The sequence below is a fragment of the Oryza sativa genome, chromosome 1 (genome assembly GCF_034140825.1).
Source record: "Oryza sativa Japonica Group chromosome 1, ASM3414082v1".
Lineage (NCBI taxonomy): Eukaryota > Viridiplantae > Streptophyta > Magnoliopsida > Poales > Poaceae > Oryza > Oryza sativa.
This window is the reverse complement of record NC_089035.1, coordinates 11299004-11319333: the sequence shown is the minus strand read 5'-3', so window position 1 is coordinate 11319333 and position 20330 is coordinate 11299004. Positions and strand designations below refer to the sequence as shown.

The following is a 20330-nucleotide window of genomic DNA, read 5'->3' as shown; positions in this document are numbered from 1 at the left end:
TGTATTAAACTTTTAGTCATTTATGTTCTGTCCGTACTATTTGAGAAACACTTTACGATTAACTTAGTACTATCAGTACTATTTCATAAACTTCTTCGGATAATTACTCAGTAGCATACCCTTCGAATGAATCATGACAAATTATCATTCAAATATACAAATAATGAAACTAAATAATTCAAATATTTTAACCAACAAATAAATACTACAATTTCTGACCAAACATTATCAAAACCCTAAATCACATACATATAACATTACAAAAATATTTTCCTTTCTTACACACTAAAATAAATTACATATTATTAAAAAAAATAACTTATTACAAATAAATGGAGAACGCGACCCTGTCGAACTGCGGCAGTTCGACGGACATCCTGTCGAACTGCGGCTGTTCGACAGCCCTGCCTGTCGAACGGGGGCTGTTCGACAGGTCCTGTCGAACGGCAGCCTTCCGATCTCGTCGCCAGTCCCGCTCTGGCCGTTCGATAGGCGGCCTATCGAACTGCACCCGTTCGACAGGGACCTATTTTCGCGATTTTCCCTGGTTGACCACTACTTTTGCGATTTTCCATAAAAATAATATTAATTCTCAAAAAAATTCGTAAATGTGAGGATATCCACCTCTACTTTATGGCAAATCAGTAAAACAGCTCAACCATATGGCAAAACTAACTAAGCGTGCACCTCATCTTAATGGCATAATAGTTTTTTCTTTTTTAAGGATTAGATCAAACTAGGGCACGACTGCACGAGGGTTTGGACGGTAGATAGTACAAGCACCTAACGCATGACAAAAAGAAACACGAAAAAATAGTAAAAATGTTCAAAAAAAATAGAAAAAATAGTAAATTTTATATAGGGATCGAGGTTTTATAATGATCTAAGGTTAAATCAATGTTCTCACATACCATCACATATTTTTACATAAGTTTTCAGTTGGACTAGGGTAAGCATGCCTATGGCTATAGAATATGTGAGAGAACTTCATATGATTTACACAATGATACATATAAAAGGCAAACAATTATATATTTTCTTCATTCTTTTTAGTGAGAGTGATATATAATTAACTAGTTCTATATATTATATTCATTAATTCGCCCCTTTATAAATCAATCTGTACCACTACCACTTCTAATTAAACTTATAGTTGATGAGATTTTCTAAAGATATCTATCTATTATCTACTAAAAGTCTATTAAACTTTCTATAATCACTCCTAAGCCGCCATGTAGCATCTTATAAACGCTCTCGAGTCACCACATGTCACTCTAGTAAAATAGAAAAATCTGACCATCGATTTTCATTTAAATTGGTGGACCCACCGTCCACGTATGCCTCCGCATCATATATACTATCCATCTTTACAACAACGTATGTACAATCCCTCCGTTTCCTTTTTTTCCTTTTTTATTTCCATAATAATTAAAATTTTAAAAAATTACGGGCCTAAAAAGCCTATGAACCTACTAGATCTATCTAGCTCTTCCCCTAGCCTCTCCTAATAAGTCCATTAAACATCATATAAATATATCTAAGCATCTATATAGCACTCCTAAATTAGAGAAAATCTCAAAAAAATATAAAACATTTGACCATCAATTTACATTATTTTAGGTTATTGGATATATCTTTTTCTTACGAAAAAAATCCCAAACTCCCTCTGTGCTTCTATGCGGCGTTAAAATCCATTAACAATCCTTATAAATATTTCTAAACCACTCTGTGACACTTCTAAATAGAAAATCATAAAAAAAATTAAAACAAAACATCTAATCATTGGTTTAGAAAATCGATGGACATACCATTTAGGTTGTTATTAGATTTTTATTTTAAAAAATACCAAACCTCCTTTCCTCCCTCCCCTCCCAAATAATTCCTATAAATATTTCTAAGCCACTAAGGTCTCTTAAGTTAAAAAACAAAACATCTGACCATCGGTTTCAACTGAAACATCCAACACATTATTTTGAGTCATTATATCAATCATTTTTTAAGAAAAATATCCTACCCTCCCTGTCCCCATGTGGTGTGTGTCGTTCTTTTTCTCTTATTTTTATTGTTATGATAATTGAAATTAAAATTATCTTTATGGGGAAAAAATCACAAATAGACCTCCACATATCAGGTCTAGCCAGCTCTCCCACAATCCTTTTTTTTCTATTTCTCCTCTTACTAGCAATTATAGGAATAATATAAATAAAACAATTATAACCTTTTAAATCATATATGCAACTTATGATTTGTTTGGACTATTATATTTTTTTAGCAAAATCAATACTTTAATATCCATATTGACTATATTTAAATGCTAACATAAAAATTACATTCCATACCCACATCCATCTTAAGGCCTCTACTAAATAAAAAAACTAAAATTCATCCTTATAAATCAAAATATCCCATCTTAATTTTTAATAAAGCCGGTAGACCCATTACTTATATCCCATTAGACACCTATCAACTTTATTAATTTCTCTCAACATGTATATGGGGGCTATTTACCTATACAATTTGATTTTGGTGCTTTTATCAATAAATGATCTTTTTAGGAGATAAAGTTATATATATGATTTATGTAGTCACTATAAATTAGAGAAAAATGTATCAGTGTCTGATTTCCTCTCCATTGAGACAGAAGGCAATTTCACATTGCCATTATCTGTCCAGGCCTTCCAGGAATTTCAAGAGCTTACATCTTTCCTATTGGATGTTGAGTTGGTCAATGAAAATGATATTTGGTCTTACATTTGGGGGGATATGAAGTATTCCTCATAGAAATTTTATGCTCTAAATTTCAGAGCTGTTAAGCCACCAGTTCATTATCTATGGCTTTGGAAGTGTAAAGCAGTTTCAAATGTGAAGGTGTTTGGATGGCTCCTCTTGATGAGTATATTGAACACCAAATTTATGTTGGACCATAAGAAATGTGCTCCTCCTAATTGTGATCTTTCTTGTGTTCTCTGTCAATCGATTGTTATAGAGGATTTAATGCACTTATTCTTCCAATGCCCTTTTGCTCAGAATTGTTGGAACCTTTTGTGCATTACCTGGGATACAACCCGTTCTTTGGAAGGCATGTTTATAAAGGCTAAATTAGATTATCAGGGGAGCTGCTTTATGGAGAAGTTTCTATGTGCTGCTTGGAATATTTGGAAGCAAAGAAATAGTTTCATTTTGTATCAAAAAACTCCTTCTTTGTCTTCTTGGAGGCGACTCTTGAAGAGTGATCTCTTTCTTTTGTTGTTTAGGATTAATGCGAGATATCACGATGTAATTATAAGCTGGATCAATCTGTTGTAATTTGTTCTCTTTCTTTTTAATAAAATTATCTTAACAGCGGGGGCCTCCCCTGTTGTGTTCTCTTCAAAAAAAAATTTAGAGAAAAATCTTTAAATGATATCAATTTTTATGTCATAATGTGTACCCCATCTAGTGTTACCAAAAAAAAATCTCTACATTTAGTTTGTTGCCAAATTTTAGTAAGTATATATAAAATCTTGCCAAAACTTGGTAAGGTTGAAAATGGTAGCAAAGTGAACAAGCCCTTAATTTTTTATAGACAACTTTTTGAAAATAAAAATGTGCTCAGTTGAACATCATACTTATGATACCAAACATGTGGGTTGCACCGAGAAATCTTAGTAGTGAAACAACCATGAGGTGGCCTTACCAATATAGTGCATCAATTCCATATGGGAATTAAAAACCATGTTCATTTATTTCTTTTTGGTAACACTTCCTATGCTACATTGTAAATTCCTAACATTTAGCGTAGAATAATCTAGAAATGTCTGATTATTATATGACCCCTATTTTAATATTTCTTACTCAATTGAAGAGAGATAATTTAGAACATATGACTTTACCCCCATGTCAGGTTGTAGGCTCAAGCTGCATATATTTTTGAGAAAATTCCCTATATACCCCTGACAATTTACTCAATCCCTTCAATATCCCTGAATTTGACATCATCCCTTATATACCCCTGAGTTTTCATTTTGATCTCCTCTATACCCATCTCCGTTAGTTGACAATTAGTTGACCGTTAAATATTTTAAAATGACTATATTACCCATCCTATACATATGTGGTACCTACCCAATAAATTTTCATATGAAAAAATTAACTTATACAAAATACAAGCAATATAATCATTTAATGCCCAACTTAAAAAATAAAACTTATTATTTTTTATTTTTAAAAAATTATGATTAAATCCATACATTAGTTTCACCAGAAAATTAAGAGCAAAAACTAAATGTTATTTAGGTTTAAATTTTTGGGAAGATATACAAAATTCATGAAATTTGATCTTAAATTTATTTAAAAATTTTAAATTTGTTTTCTAATTTGTGATAAACTAATTACATCCCATTTTTTTCACAATGAATCTTTTTTCACTAAATATTTGTTGAAAAGTAATTTTCAAATTTTATGCAGAACTTTTTTTACAATAAATCTTTTTTATTTTAATGAAATAATGTTTTATTTTTAAAAATTCATAAAAAATATTTAGTAATTTATTCCTTATTGGTTTTCACAATTCAAATAATTTACACATAAAACATTTCTAGCTTTTAACAATATACCAAGGACAATAAAGTAATTTCCACAATAACTAACGGTCAAACTAATGGTCAATTAACGGAATGGGTATGTAAGGGATCCAAATAAAAACTCAAGGGTATATAAGAGATTAAACAAATTACAGGGGCGTAGAAGGGATTGGGTGAAATTACATGGGTATGTAGGGAATTGGCCCTATATTTTTAACCCAAACTGCAGAAATCAAATCATTTCAAAGATGTATGATAGAGTGGAATTCTCCAAAAAAAATTTGAAAAAATGGACATGAAAAGAATTCAAATATATGTAGTTGTTTTAAAAAAATGTTGGGTTTAAAACCCATTCTAATTAGAAATATTCAAATATTTTAGCAGGACTAGTAGAATGAAAATATCTAAAATTTCGACTACAATCTAACAAAAAAATGGAATTTTTGGGCAAATGTTTTGGAGTAAGATATCCCCGTGGGGAGTCGAAATACCCAAAATCTTCTCATAGGAACTATATCTATTGTTTCAACATAATATTATCTCATAAATTGAAAACTGTACGGTTTTGAGTTATTTCAGTTTAGAATTTATGTGCCTCAAGGGTAATTAGAAGAAAATCATAACCAACGTTCAAAGCACATTAAATAAGTTAAATTTTAATTTAGTATAGTAAAATAATATTTTAATACAAAGTCACCCGTGCATGGACATTTTTCATAAAATTTCACACATAAAATTAGGTGCATGCGCATGTGCGCGGACTACCTTCCTAGTTTATCTTAATACTGTGATACTAAAAACAATGGTTTGAACTAGTTTTCTCGTCTATGACAATTTTTTTTTCATATGTTCAATCCTAATTTAAAGTGCCAACTAGTATAAAGATATATGGTGTGTTAAAGGCATCCTCATTGTATCTTTACTAAATGGGTAGTAAGATGGGACCCATAAAACTAGGTAGTAGTTATTTTAGTTCTCAGAATGTATAGGTAGTAAGTTGGGTCTTATGTTTAATAGAAGTGGATGGGTGAAGAAGAGAGAGAGAATGAGAGAGGAGAGAGTTTTGATATTTGTTTATTGCGTGTTGCCTCTCCCGTAGCCTCTCCCCGTTGCTCCAATCCACCCCTACTGCTTGAATACGCTGCCACCTTCACCATAGCTCGCCACCTTACCATCCGCACCGCCCTCAACGCAGCTCACTGCCGCCACCAAGAACTAGCTAGGGTTCAAGAGGAGAGGAGAGGAGATAAGGGGAGTGAGAGTGTAATGCATAGGTCTTGTTGGAACCAGACCTAGTCAGGTTATAAAGGATGGCTCCATGGGCAAACTTGTCTTTTATGAAAGTATCTCTATCTTTTTTCATCGGAAATAATAAAATAAGATGTTTGGTGTCTAGAAGCTAATTACCATGTTTTTGTGGTCTCCACGAAAAGATATGTGTTCTTTCGGTGTCCCACAGTCCACAACAAAGACCACAAACTTTCAGTGTCATGTGGCAAATTTTGCCTAGCAAAACGATAGGGTTACAGTAAAATGGTCTCAAACAAAAAAAAAATGGTAATTATATAGAATCAATTTTGCCTACTAGTGTAAATGACAGGGTTAGAGTAAAATGGTCCTAAACAAAAAAAGGCTAACTTTAGAGGCTATAGATTGACATTTAAAATATAGTCCAAGAAAAAAATTGACGTAACAGTCCAAACAAAAATATATATTTTATTTTTAAAAAAAAATCTATTTTACTCCCTGGAACTATTTCTCTGGAGCATTTAACCCCTAAAATATATTTTGGCTCATTTACATCCTCAACTATGAAAAGCGATTCACTTTACATCATAATGGTTACATCCTCAACTATTGAAAATGGTTCACTTTACATCATAATGGGTTTCTATTTTTTCTCTATATAGGTTGGATTTCGCATTGAAATTTGATATAACTGATATATGCATTACAACTTATTTCTCATCATTTCTAAAATTTGTATCACTGTTTAGATAGGTTGGAAGCACTTAAGTCTAATTTAAATAATGATATTTTAAAGTTAAAAACAGTCAAGAAAATATTAAATATTTTAGAACTTTAATAGTGGTGTCATATATACCTTACTAATTTTTAACTTGAATTACGACTTGTGTAACGAGAAAAGAAAAAGAGAAATACTATGAAGCAAGAAAATGAACCTTTTTAATAGTTTGGGGTAAAATGAGGAAAAAAAAGGTTTAGTTAGTTAAGTGATCCAATACAATAATTTGAGGGAATAAAATGAACTTTTATTATTATTATTACACCATATGCTACCACTATATATAGTTTTATATAAATGTACACAAGTTAGAGTTGTAGCAAAATGTTGAAAAAAAAGGCCGTTACAATTTTATGAAAAATGTCTCAAAAAACTTTTGTTTGCATTTATTTATCAAAATAATTCAAAATGTACATATATTGTATTTTTTAACAGACTCATTGTGCAGCATGGAGGGATGAATCCAGCGTGGGTGCCAAAGGATTCAAGCCGGGAGAGCAAGAAGAGCCGGGGGGGGGTGATCAAGCTAATGGCCTGTTCTAAAGTGCGGTCAAAAACGGCTTATTAGCAGCACATAAAATGTGAAACAGTATTAGTTTATGATTAATTTAGAATTAATGAATAAAAACTTGAAAAGAATGGATTTAATAGATTTTTGAAAACAATTCACACGAAACGCATTGTTCGACAGTTTGGAAAATAAAGTAGCTAAACTAAAATGTTTAGAACATACCCTAAAAATGTAGCCTAACAGCAGATACAATAGTAGACTATAAGCCTTCTATAAACATATTTCGAGAAGATAAAAAGGGAGAGGGAAGAGCAACGGGCTACAGATTTATAAGCCAGCTACAACATGAACTCCAATATGCAATATATGTATGACAGATGTGACCATGTATTAATAGTGTAGTATATGTGTTTATAGGTAAACATGGTATGAATTGACTATAATAATTTCAAGCTAGTTGTGGGTTATAGTATTAAACTTGCACTAAAAGGGAGTGGCCACTAGGGGCGGCTAATGGGCGGGTGAAACCCCCCCCCCCCCAATCCCCCTATACACTACTGTCTTACTTCCTCCTCTCTTTCTTCTCTTTCTACTACACCATAAATTTTTAAAAAGTAAAAAACACAAAGTTGAATAACTTTATGTATAGAAATACTATAATAAAAAATTTGAATTCAAATTCAAAATTGAAACGGGTATGTAAACTTTTGACTTATAAACTTTAGGTCTATAAACTAATATTTGAATTTAAATTCAAATTTGAATCGGGTATGTAAACTTTTGACTTGTAAACTTTGGGTCTATAAACTTTAGATGCATAAAAATACTATATATAAAAAATATTTGAATTCAACAAATTTGAATCGAATATAATTCAAATTCAAATTTGAATCGGGTATGTAAACTTTTGACTTATAAACTTTGGGTCTATAAACTTTAGATGTATAGAAATACTATATATATATATATAATATTTGAATTCAAATTCAAATTTGAATCAGATATATAAACTTTTGATTTATAAACTTTAGATGTGTAAACTTGAGGTGTACGAACTTTAGGTGCATAAATTTACTAAAATAGAAAAATAATGTTATACAAAAAGGGAAAACAGGTGGAGGGAAGAGGGGACCGAATCCTGATCGCCCCTGGCGATAGGGGCGATCAATCGCCAGGTAGCAATCTCGGTGGCGACTTGCCGCGCCTAGCGCACGGTAAAACAATTGCTGTGGTGCAGGAGATTATGGTTCAGAGATCGGATCCCTATTCTTTTCTTACTATAAATAAACTCGTTCAGCTTGATCTCAAAAATCTCTCTCTCCCTGTCTTAATTTAATAAACTGAAAGGGCGATCCAAACAACCACACAACTGTTTTTGAGCCAGTCAACCAGTTTACTAGTAGGTCATCATCATCCACCATTAATTATGTTCAACAAGATGATTATTAATGTCACATCTCTGAGAACATACTCTACTAAAACCCTACAATTTTCATGTACAAGACCCCTTCTATCTTGAACTGTTCAACAGATTGAAGGGGCCAATGAATGAACTAATCAATGAACAAAAGAATCTCCTATCTCACTAATCCAACAAAGAATCATTTACACGTTTTCACGCCTCATAGATGGTATCAAGGGCGGGCCTCCACTGTGTGGACCGACGACAATGGGCCTGGGCCTGGGCCTGGACCTGGGTACCCATCTCGTCTTCCTCCGCGGCGCTCATGTCCACTACGACCTCCGGGAAGATCCTCTTGCCGCCGGGCTGCTTGCTCCGCCCTTTCTTGCGGCCGCCGCCGGAGACGATGAGGCGGCCGATGGCCTCCACCTCCCGGTCACCGAGCCTCGCGCCGGCCCGGCTCGCGGGGACGAGGAGGTACACCTCGCCGGCGCGGAGCGGCTCGTCGGCCGCCATCGCCCGCACCCGCCGCTCCTTCGCCGCGTCCGCGGCGCGCGCGACCACGTGCCCGGGCGCCTCGATCATCAGCTCGGCCGCTCCGGTGGCCGCCTCCTCCACGCACACCGGACGCCCATCCGGCCCGATCACCAGAGGCCTCCTCGCGGCGCCGCCGCCACAGACGCACCGCAACGCCAGCGAGTTGCCCATCGAAATCGGCGATAATGCGCGGTGACTCTCACTCACTCACTGAGATCTTGGTTGCTGATGGATCGGATGCTTAGCTTGCTTTGCTTGGGTTTGGCTGTGGCGCTGCTCGATTTATAGTGGGGGAGGCGACCATGCGGGGAGGAGGAAGGCGGCGGGAAGGGAGGCGGGCATGGTCCGAATCGGACTCGGATAAGCGCGAGGCCGACACGTGTTCGGAGTAGTGGGAGTGTAGAGTGTGGAGTGTGTGTTCGGTCCGAGTCCGACTTTGACTGACTCGGCTTATTAGTTTGGACGGCGCATTGGCAGTAAAAAAGTAATCATTCGTGGGTTGATTAGTGCTAGTTTAGGTGGGAGATTTGAACGCATAACGAGTCAGAGCTTTATCTGTTCGGGCGTGTGTGTGTTGAGCGTTTCTAATAGTATTGTTTTTTGTGCATAAAATCACGCGATAAGTGTGGTTAGCGCGCAAGACATTCTTTGATTTCGACAAAGTGTATTTTTTAAGGGAAATGAGCGTTTCTAATTGATATACTCCCTCTGTCTCAAAATATAAGCGTTTTTAGTTATAAATCTGGACAACTGTGCATCTAGATTTATAGCCAAAAGTGACTATATTTTGGGACGGAGGTAGTTAAGAGTGGTAGATCTGGTTTTGAGTTTTGGCATCGGGTTTGTTTCGAAGCTGAAGTCATCTTTCTTGGACAGCTTACCGGACATAATTAAGTTTGTGGTTTTTTTATATACTATAATTGTGCTTCACTAGGTAAAGTTTTCTTAAAATAGTACTACTATTTTTATGTAAAAAAAAGTTATATACAAAGCTATGTGACAATCTCTAATAGCCTCCCAACCCCACTCTCCAAGTTAAATTTTAGCAACTTTAGAAAAAAAAACACTCTAACAAAATGGCCATCCCATTTACCATAAAAATAGCACTTGCCAAACATGGGCTGGAATTTGGCCGGCCGCAAGCACTGGCCATCCATAGGCCCCACCATCTCTTTTCCCCTCTCCCCACCATCCACAGTTCCGTACCATCCCTCCTGCACCCTTCCTCCCTCTGCCGTGCCCGATGCTGCCACGGGGAAGAAAGCATGCCTCGGCTTTGTCGCTGCTATAGCCTCGCCGTTGTCCACCGTTGCTCTCTCGCATCCTCCGCTCGTGCCCGCTGCCACTACCGAGAAGGAGTGAATGCCTCGGCTTCATCACCGTTGGGTCGAGCGCCTCTGCCAGCAAGATGGGAGATGAGGCGGCCAAGCTCCTGACCAATGGCGTTCTCACAAATATATCTCCATCACCACGAGCAATAGCGACCTCAGTTAGCTAATGCGACGAGCGGAGCAAACGCGGCAGGGCGGCGCGACAGCGAAGGAGGGAGGAGTGACGGAGGGAGGCAGGCTTGACAGCGCACAGCTATCGAGGAGGACAAGGCTAGCGTGGAGCGGATCCGCCATCACCTCACGTACACGGATCCGTCGTCGCCTCGCGCGCACGAGCCCACTTCATACACGCACGGATCTACCGTCGCCATCATTTTCCGCCATCCATCATCGCCATCGCCATTCATCAGAGTGTATGGCTTGGGAAAAGGGGGAGAAAGAGGAGGAAGAAGAAGGGGTAGTCAAAGCCCTAAACTTCTTTTGTTCTTCACTCGACACTAATCCAACCACTCTCTTTGTCAAGCACGTATACCCCGCCCCTCATGCTCATTTCCCATCTTGCCATCTGGTAACACCTTCACCACACAACTGTTTTCCGTCCGTCCCATCTCATCAGCCGCTAACTGCTTCTCTCCATCCCCCAATCAAAGATCTGCCATAACGGCATGTTTGGTTGGAGGGAGTTAGTGATAGGAAATAGGAGTTTAGGATATCTGGGAGTTTAAGTCTGTAGGATGGAAGACTCAGGGATTCGAGAGGGTTTGAGATGGGGAATTAAGGGGTCTAATTCCCACCGATCTCTTACCTGGGGGATGCATGTTAATTCGTGAGACTGGGAGGGAATTCGACACGAAAACTAAATAAGGGATGGGGACTAAAAAATATAACTCACATGGCCAATCCCACCATCAACTCTCTCCTTCAAACTCCCATTCCTCTTCACTTCTCTTGCCAAACAGGTCGTAAGAGTAGTCCTCCTACGTCTTGACAAGAGCCACCAATGCCATCATCCCCTCCATTTTCTCTTAACTCCTATCGTGCATATCTATTGGATTGATCTCCAACCCCCAATCCAATTGCCACCATAATTAAGGCTGTGTTCGCTCCAGCGTGTTCCCAACCGGAACAGTGCGTACGGAAAACGGAACGGTCCACTAGCGCGTGATTAATTAAGTATTAGTTTTTTTTCAAAAATGGATCAATATGATTTTTTAAGCAACTTTCGTATGAAATTTTTTTGCAAAAAATACTCTGTTTAGCAGTTTGAAAAGCGTGCGCGTGAAAAACAAGGGAGATGAGTTGGGAAACATGGGGTAAAAACATAGCCTAAGGGCAGGTCTCCTTCATCTCAACAAGAGCCACCAATGCTGCTCTCCCTCCGTTCCCATCTTGCCTTCCACCCTCCATTGATTTGATATTAATGTTGCAAATATATCCATAGGTTGGGTTGAGTACAGGCATCAATTGTGTCTACGGTTGGTTTAATCATAACTAGCATGGTGGCCCGCGCAGATTGCGCGGCTAGAATAACAGCATATATATTTTCACATTTCATTATTAAAATATATTAAATCTCAATATAATTTTAAATTACGTACTAATTTCACTTTCAATTAGTTCTAAATTCCCGCATAGACTCTGAACACTTCTTCGAATATTCCTTATTTTTTTAATTCTCAATTTCTGTTATTTAATAGAAATACATGCGCTCAAAACTCTACTTTTATTTTTTTTTCAATTCCAACTTTCAAGTAGTTCTAAATTTCTATATGGACAATAGACACTTCTTTCAATATTCTTTGTTTTTTATTCCAAATTTCCATTATTTCTAATTGTATTTCTATATGTACTCTAAACTCGCTCATCTCTCAATATTCGTTATTTTTTTACTTCCGAATTTTGGTTATTTCTAAGTTTATTTCTTTATGGACTCTAGCCTCTTATTCTAATATTCCTCTTTTTAGTTTTGAATTTTCGTTATTTCTAAATTGTATTTCTATATGGACTCTAAACTCTACTTTCAATATTCCTTTTTTTTAATCCAAAATTTCAATTATTTCTAAATTATATTCTATATGGACTCTTATACTTTTGTTCCAATATTCCTTTTTTTATTTCGAATTTTTGGTATTTATAAATTTCACTACCTCCGTCCCAAAATACTTGTCGCTTTGAGTTTTTGGTTGTAACTTTTGATCATTCATCTTATTCAAAAAAATTTTGGAATTATTATTTATTTTGTTTCTGACTTGCTTTATTATCAAAAGTACTTTGAGTATGACTTATCCTTTTATATATTTGCACTATTTTTTCAAATAAGACTAATGGTCAAACGTTGCAAGAAAAAAGTCAAAGCGACCACTAATTTAGGTTGGAGGTAGTATTTCTATATGGACTCTAACCTCTATTTTTATTATTTTATTTTTTTAATTCTAAATTTCAATTATTTCTAAATTACATGCGTATATAGACTCTGACCTTCTCTTTTAATATTCCTTATTTTTTTTAATTCCAAAAATTTCCTTTAGTACTATTGTATACCGGTATGGACTCTAGTCTTCTCTTTATATATTCTTTATTTTTAATTCTGAATTTCAGCAATTTTTGGAATTGTATTCCTATATGGACTTTGTTTTATTTATTTTTCTCCGATTAATGTGAGAATTTTTAAGTCATGAGAGCGAACATGGAGGCTTCTTTTTCTATTCCTTTAATAAGTTAATAGATGTTGAAAGTACATCTTTATAAACAAGAGCATGGTAGAGCTTAAATCATCACAAGTCACGCGATTTCAATTCATACAGTTTTCATGTGAAATATGCACTTGCGATATAAGTGACTCGAATCTAAGAGACAACGTGAGTCACCTTACCAGCTTATCTCATCTATATATATCAACATTGCTAGGGAGTTTAGATTGATGTTTTCAACTACATGTTTCAAGATTTATAGAATTGACATGAATCCGAATCCGAGGAGTGCTAATTGGTGCAGACGCGTCAACGACATAAGTTGCGCACACGCGCACCCTGCCGATTTTGTCTCATGCCGCGTCTCACGGTGTACCCAGGAGAGTGGGAATTGATGCTCACCACAATCTTACAAAAATTGCTGTCCCACAAAGTTTCAACTTAAAATATGACACTTTCATCTCAAAATTGCAAAAACTTTTCAATTAAAAAACTAATAGTGTTAATTTCAATTTTAAAATTTTCATCGTCGCATGCCTGAAGAAAGAGGATAGGAAGGGGATGGGGGTGGCCAGAGACGGACATGAATACGGGGATTCCAGGCGCCAGCGAGATGGGTAGGGGAGGCAGATAGGGATAGGATTTAGGCACCAACGCAAACAATATCGATGCGAACGAAGAGAGACGGGGAGATAAGAGAAAAGGCGGTGGTCTCATTGACCGAAGGCCACATTGGTTGCCAAAATAAGTCAAAGGCAAAGACAAAATTTGAATTTTCAAACTTAACTTTGAAGTTGATTTTAAGATATTCTCAATGTAGTTTCTTTCTTAGCGTTAGGTTTAAGTCGCTAAGAACACATATATAAAAACTTTACCTGTAAATTAATTTTTATTTCCTAACAAGTCATTTTGGCTTATTAGGAAATTTGAGTAGTCGATGAGACTGCGAATCTTTTCTCCTTCTAAGTTGCCAACCTTGTGGGCTGGATGGCCGAAACATGCACCGCTGGTGCATATGCATGAAATAGGAATTCGCACAAATCCATCTCCCCTCTACGTGAGACAGAACCTCCGTCCCAAATTATACGACATCATTTAAAAAAATCAAACTCACTAACTTTTAACTAATAATCATGTCTAATTTTAACTAATAATCATACTAATCATATATATGCTAAGTAATATGTATGTTATATCACTAGATTTATATTTTGAAATACTTTTATGTGATACTAATTTTATATTTGTATATTACCTTATAGTTTAGGATATAGTTTAGGATAGAGGGTACTAAATATATTCTGTCGTGGCTTCAGGTTTTAGGGATGGGTGCAGGCCAATCGTTTGTATTCCTTAACCCACGGGAGTTAAAATGGAATTTGTTTAGAGCAAGTTTAATAGTATTGTCAACTACTAGCTACAAATCATCTATAGCTAATCTAATAGCCCATTCATATAATAATCAACTATAAAAATATACTATGTCATTAATATCCGGTTCTATCTCTCATACACACATAACGTCTTGTAGTTCGTGTTGCTGCTGGCTATAAATTTGTAACCCACTTTCTTCTCTCTTTTGTCTTTTCTTTTTGATACGTGGTTATATAGCCAGCTATTGTACTTGCTCTTAGTTTAGTTGAACAGGGCCGGGCTGCAATGGCGGGTCAACGAATAACCGCCATGGCGCCAAACCACGCCCACGGCCCACCCCTTCCGTCTTCTTTCCGCTGCGCTGCATTGTCTGAAACTCTGCACCAGACGAACTCAACATATATTGAATTTACTGAAGCAGCCGCTAGTCGAATCCGTCTTTATTCTAAAATGTTTATTTACAACACAAAAAAATGATCCTCTATCAACAATTCCTGACAAAATTTTCGAGCCTTTGGAGAGGGGGAGAATGAATTGAGGTTAAATAATGAACCCAACGCCGGAATTTGACCGCAATCGTATGGAGCAAAATTTGCCACGAGATTTACAGTTGGATGAATTCCTTCCCACCAGTGACCTTACTTCTATGAGCTCGTTTCGAGCCTGATTTCTTATCCCGTGTCCGCTTCGCTGATACCCTCTTGGACCCGGAGGCTTTTCCAGGTTCCTTTGCTGTATTATCCGGAAGCATCTTTCTGGGTTGCTGGCGCACCAAACGAGGCTGGGGTGGAGGCGGACTTCGTAGTATTTGTTCCCATAGTTCTCTGTGATATGCCTGTTAAGTAAGAAGCGCGTAAAGCAAGTTAAGACTAAAAAACAACAATAAATGCCAGAAAAGATCATGTGTTGGTTTTCCTTTTCTCGCTTATATGTTTAAGGATTTCCAGACTAAAGAACCATTAAAAGTACCTGGACAACGAAGTCACGCCTTTCGCAATCCAGGAACATATCTGCAGTCCAGTTAACTCGTTTCCTTATTTTATCTCTCACTGTGCTAAAGCTCAGCTGATCTCTGGAGGTGAAGCGATCAACTTCATTAAACCAAAGGCACGTGAAGAGGTTGGTGATAGGGATGTGCTCCCGTATAATTACACAGCCCTCAGGGACGTCTGGAGAACACAATATACTGTTATAAGGCAAGCAAGGAAGATTACTACTCATTAGCTAGGGAGAAGCACTTACCACTCGTGATAGGAAGCTTAGCTGAAGAATAATGGGTTAAACCCTCTCTCTTGTAGAATTCTATTTGGTAATCGATTGAAGCATTGTCATACTTTCCACCAACCTTGTTGGCCTCTGCTTCCTCAAAGACATCAAAGCGTCTGTAATGCCTGGAAATAGCGAAGCTAACATTCTTTCTCCACAAGAATCTGTGACATAACAGTGCTATTAGAGAACAGACAATAAATGCCATTGCTCAGATTAAACTTTGACAATTTATGCAACTTAGGTCTTTATACATTAGATGGAGAATCCATAGCAGCCACAACTATTGAATTTACTTCAACGATACCTATTCCCTGAACTATTTGCAGGATGCAATCAATACATTGATGAGAAAATATGATATTTACCTCTCTAATAGCTGATAAGGATCCCTCACTAGTTTAAGTTTCCCATCAATCCAAATTGAATACCGCACATTAGGAAATAGACGATGAAGTAGTAATTTTGGAACCTGTTTGATGAGATGATCGCAAGGTCATATATGATTAAAAATTAACAAATCCACTCACATTAAGCATAGCATCATTTGCCTTTACAAGTAGCATAACTATAGCTTTCAAATCAGGTAAACACTGAAAATGGTAATAAGGCCAAGGGGGGTCTATGGCGTTATTTCAGTTTGTAGAAAAGAGAATAAAAACTTCATATTCAGAGTATCAGCTACAGCCTACGGTCTATCAATTATAATCTGCAGAATGCAATAAAGATTCAAAAGACTTGCACAGACCTCAAGATCAATTAGCATCTGCATAGCTTAACAGCGAGTGCAACTTTAGTAATTACACTGCCAGCGTAAAGGTGCATTTTATTACTGTATAATGTATCATGAAGTCATGTATGATGTATAAGATTATTATTATTCTGAACAGAGGAGCAGCCTCCATCTTTATAAACAGAGATCAATGTTTTTATAAACCAACTACATATTGAATTATCTTAGTTACTCTACAACTTACTATTTACATGGTCCACAAGAAAGTTAACCTGCCCAGTTGTGCCTCTTCATGATAGAATGTGGTGCCTCACAGATATAACTAGAAAATAAAACTTCTAAAATCTGCGTACCTTTCCATTGCGCCTTGCATCTGAATATGGAAGATTGCGGACAACAACCACCCGCCATAGCCCAATTCTTTTAGAATTATCAATTGTTGTAGTGTTCTTTATTGCTGCTTCTGTTTCTTCATCCAGAAACATGAAGAAGCAAACTGTATCCTTTGAAAAAACACTGATGTTTTTTGGTTGTTGCATTATATCATAATTTCCTGAGAGAGCACAAATAAGCAAGTTGAAATGAAATATGCAATTACAATTGACAAGAAAAGATAATATAGTTACCAAAAATAGCAGAAGCAACAACTATCCCCTGGCACTGCCACATCTCAGAAAGATCAGCTCTATCTATATCGAACCCAGTATTGACACCGGGTATCTTCCCTCTCGCAAATCTGAAAAATGCAGTAAAGTTCAGTTACATTGTAAACTATTAAAATGCATTAATATTTGTACTTCTGTAGATAGTTATCATATAGATGTGCAGAAGCTAAAGCAGATGAGCTATGTAAACATACCCACAATGAACCGTCATTGAGTCTTTTATGTCATAAGACTTGTCTCGCTCTTCCAATGATGGATAACCTCCAAACAAAGAACCGTGGTTTGACTCTTTTGAAATCAAATTATCACCAGACAAATAATTTAAGCTTCGAAGGACTGGTGATGCTGATGGTGCACCTGGCATCAATGCCAGGGCCTGCTCAACAGGCACATAACAAACAGGACATGCTACAAATGTACAAAATATTACAGTTAGATTGAAGCACTTCTGTAACTCTGAATTTAATTAGTCAAAATGATAAACTTACGCCGTGGTCCAGTGCGTTTCCTGTCAATAGGTGGAGGAAAAAATGAGAAATTTTCACAAGGGTGGTGCTCCAGTACAATAGATGGCGGGAAGCTCCATGAGAGACCCTGAAGTTTTTTATGACTACTGTCAGAGTCAGACTGTTTTTCTGTCTGTGATGCTGTATTCAAACCATTCCCATTCAAAGAATCTCCCTGGGTTATTGGTCTACCCGAAGATGTCCAAACAGGATTCACAAAGCTCCGGACTTGATCAGAAATTCCAAGCATGGTTTCAATACCAGGTGGTGCATCTTCATCTAGCATAGGCCACGATGAGATTTCATAGTTCAGTATTATAAGAAATATATGAAAGTGAAAGCACAAAAATTAGCCAGAAAAACTATACTTAATGTTAAAGATGGCATCTTACTTTAGTAGGCTTTTGAATAGCACATAAGTTCAATCTTGTTAGTACAACAAAAAGAAAATAGCTTACACTGTTTGACCCATGCAGCATGAGAAAAAAACATATCATGATTACACATTAGATATTCGGTAGAACCACCAATATCAACATGGATAGATTCATGCGACGGATGTACGTTAATTGTTGTAAGCCATGAGTAACGCCATTAGAATAGAAGACAGTTGCCTTGTTTTAATTAGTATTAGAGAGAAATTAGCAATTATACCTTATTGCAGAAAAGGCGGCCATTTTTTATTTCACATATTTGTAACATAGATGGAATAGGCGAATCAAAACTAGAGGCTAAATGCTGTTGACATATAAAATGAGGCACTACTCAACATATTTGAAAGGGCACACATGTCAAGTTATCAAACAGTAATTTGGGAATGGACAGAACACTAACTATTATAGCTTTGTCAAAGATTCCCAACCCATGATGTATGAACAACATGTGAGGGATCTAGTATTGTAGTCCGTCAACATGCCCTAATTAAGATATTGACTGAAATGGCTAGATGCAAACTGAAACAAAGTTTATTATTATTTTAATCATGAAAAAAAATGTGCAGATTGACTGCAGGATAAAATTAAAGGGCTAAGAATCACAAATACATTAATCAGGAAAAATCAAACAAGATGCATAGTAAGAGAAGTAGCAGACTAGTTGCTAACATAAGCATGCATTTGACCAAATGATCAAGCAAATAAAATATTCTAGCAACACCACAATTCTACAATGCCAGTACTAGAAAGGCATCAAATGTTGACAGATTTATCAACACTAATGTCTCTCATTGCGAGGTATGCACTTTCATAAATATCTAAGTCACAGTAAATACACCTACCACCATACATCCCAATAAAATATGAAACACAGTTCCACAGTTCCATAATTAGATAAGTGCCTGTTGTAGCCAAATATAAAACCAAGGACTCAAAACTTGGGTCACTACTCAATACTATTATTTAATGTTTATAATATAGCAATCCATTTTTTATGCATCACAACAGTCAGCTATGATGCAAATTGAAGAATGCAAGTAAACAAGGTCAAGGGGATCAAATGCTTACACAATAAAAAATCATGTTGACTTAAAAAAGGCAATGAGAGCCAACACCAATGTAGGAGTAGTAGATAGTACATCCTGCCTTTTTATTTTGCCATTACTAAAGATGTTGATCGCGATTTCACTTCACTAGAGCATTTGTACTTGTCAACTACACATAATAACACTTCCTAATATCCTATAATAACCATGTAAAATAACTAAAATTCATAAAAGCCAGATGCTTGTACATGTATGATGATGCAAGTTGCATTACATCATTTGAGTGCATAACAAAATATTTGGTCTGATAGTCACACAGGCTAATAAGAAAACATGGAGTAAGATAGGCTGTACCTTTACTGACGAGTGATGAGAAGAGGAAGCAGAAGAGCACGGCAGCGGCGACGAGGAGGAGGAGGAGCATCCGCCGGCGGCGGCTGGTGAGCTTGCAGATCCGGGCGAAGAGGAGGCCTCGGCCTCCAGCGCCCGCCCCTCCGAAGGACATCTTCCCGGCCTTCCTCGCGGCGAGCGGCGGAGACGGCGCCGGCGCCGGCGACTGGCCGTTGGACTGCTGCAAGGATCCATAGCTCCCGGACGACCTGAGCCCCAGCGACGCGACGCCGCTCATGCCGCCGCCGCCTTCGAGGCCACGGCGCCAGCTCTCATCGCCCCCACCCCCCAAGTCTCTGGCTGTGGCGGGCAGCGCGGATCACAGGCCTCACCACCAACCCACCACCACCAACCCCCTCCCCAATGGCCGGTCGATCCAATGCCGCGACTAGCACCAGTACCCCCAACAGTGGAAGCTGCAATCCGTACGGGGGGAAAAAATCTCGTCGCCCCCTGTGGTTTTTGAAATGGAACAGCGCGAATTCGCGGAAGGAAATAGCACCGGTGAGATCCCCCCCAAACCAAAAACGGCCCAAAATCTCGGACCGCGCGATTGGGCAAAGGCAGCACCGACCCGAGACCGAGATCTACCGATTCGGAGCAAAAACTGGGGCACGAATTTGGCGAATGCGGGTGGATCGAGGAGGTGTGCGATTCGAGCGGACGAGAGCCACGTACACACACAGAGCGAGAGAGGATGCGCGTACGGTCGTTCACCGGAGAGGATGCGGCAGGACGCCGGCACAGCCGCTCGCGGTGATGGAGATCGGTGGCGGTGGCGGCGGCGGCGGCGCGGCGGGATTGGGGATTGGAGGGGACGAGACGGGGAGGGAGAGAGAGAGAGAGAGAGATCGTTG

At 37.7% G+C, this 20330-nt stretch overlaps 2 protein-coding genes across 2 annotated transcripts; both read right to left on the bottom strand.

Annotated features, from left to right (window-relative positions):
- Positions 1-8491: 8491 nt before the first annotated feature.
- LOC4323907 (uncharacterized) lies at positions 8492-9296 on the bottom strand. Its single transcript, XM_015789890.3, has one exon. The coding sequence runs from the start codon at positions 9207-9209 to the stop codon at positions 8715-8717; it is 495 nt and encodes a 164-aa protein (XP_015645376.1). The 5' UTR covers positions 9210-9296; the 3' UTR covers positions 8492-8714.
- A 5562-nt stretch (positions 9297-14858) lies between these two features.
- LOC4323906 (probable hexosyltransferase MUCI70) lies at positions 14859-20313 on the bottom strand. The gene is made up of 9 exons (XM_015769895.3): positions 19438-20313; positions 17586-17882; positions 17292-17505; positions 17059-17168; positions 16786-16985; positions 16068-16171; positions 15676-15863; positions 15403-15602; positions 14859-15268 (listed from the first exon to the last, which is right to left on the bottom strand). The coding sequence occupies exons 1-9, from the start codon at positions 19709-19711 to the stop codon at positions 15038-15040; spliced, it is 1818 nt and encodes a 605-aa protein (XP_015625381.1). The 5' UTR covers positions 19712-20313; the 3' UTR covers positions 14859-15037.
- Between the last annotated feature and the right edge of the window lie 17 nt (positions 20314-20330).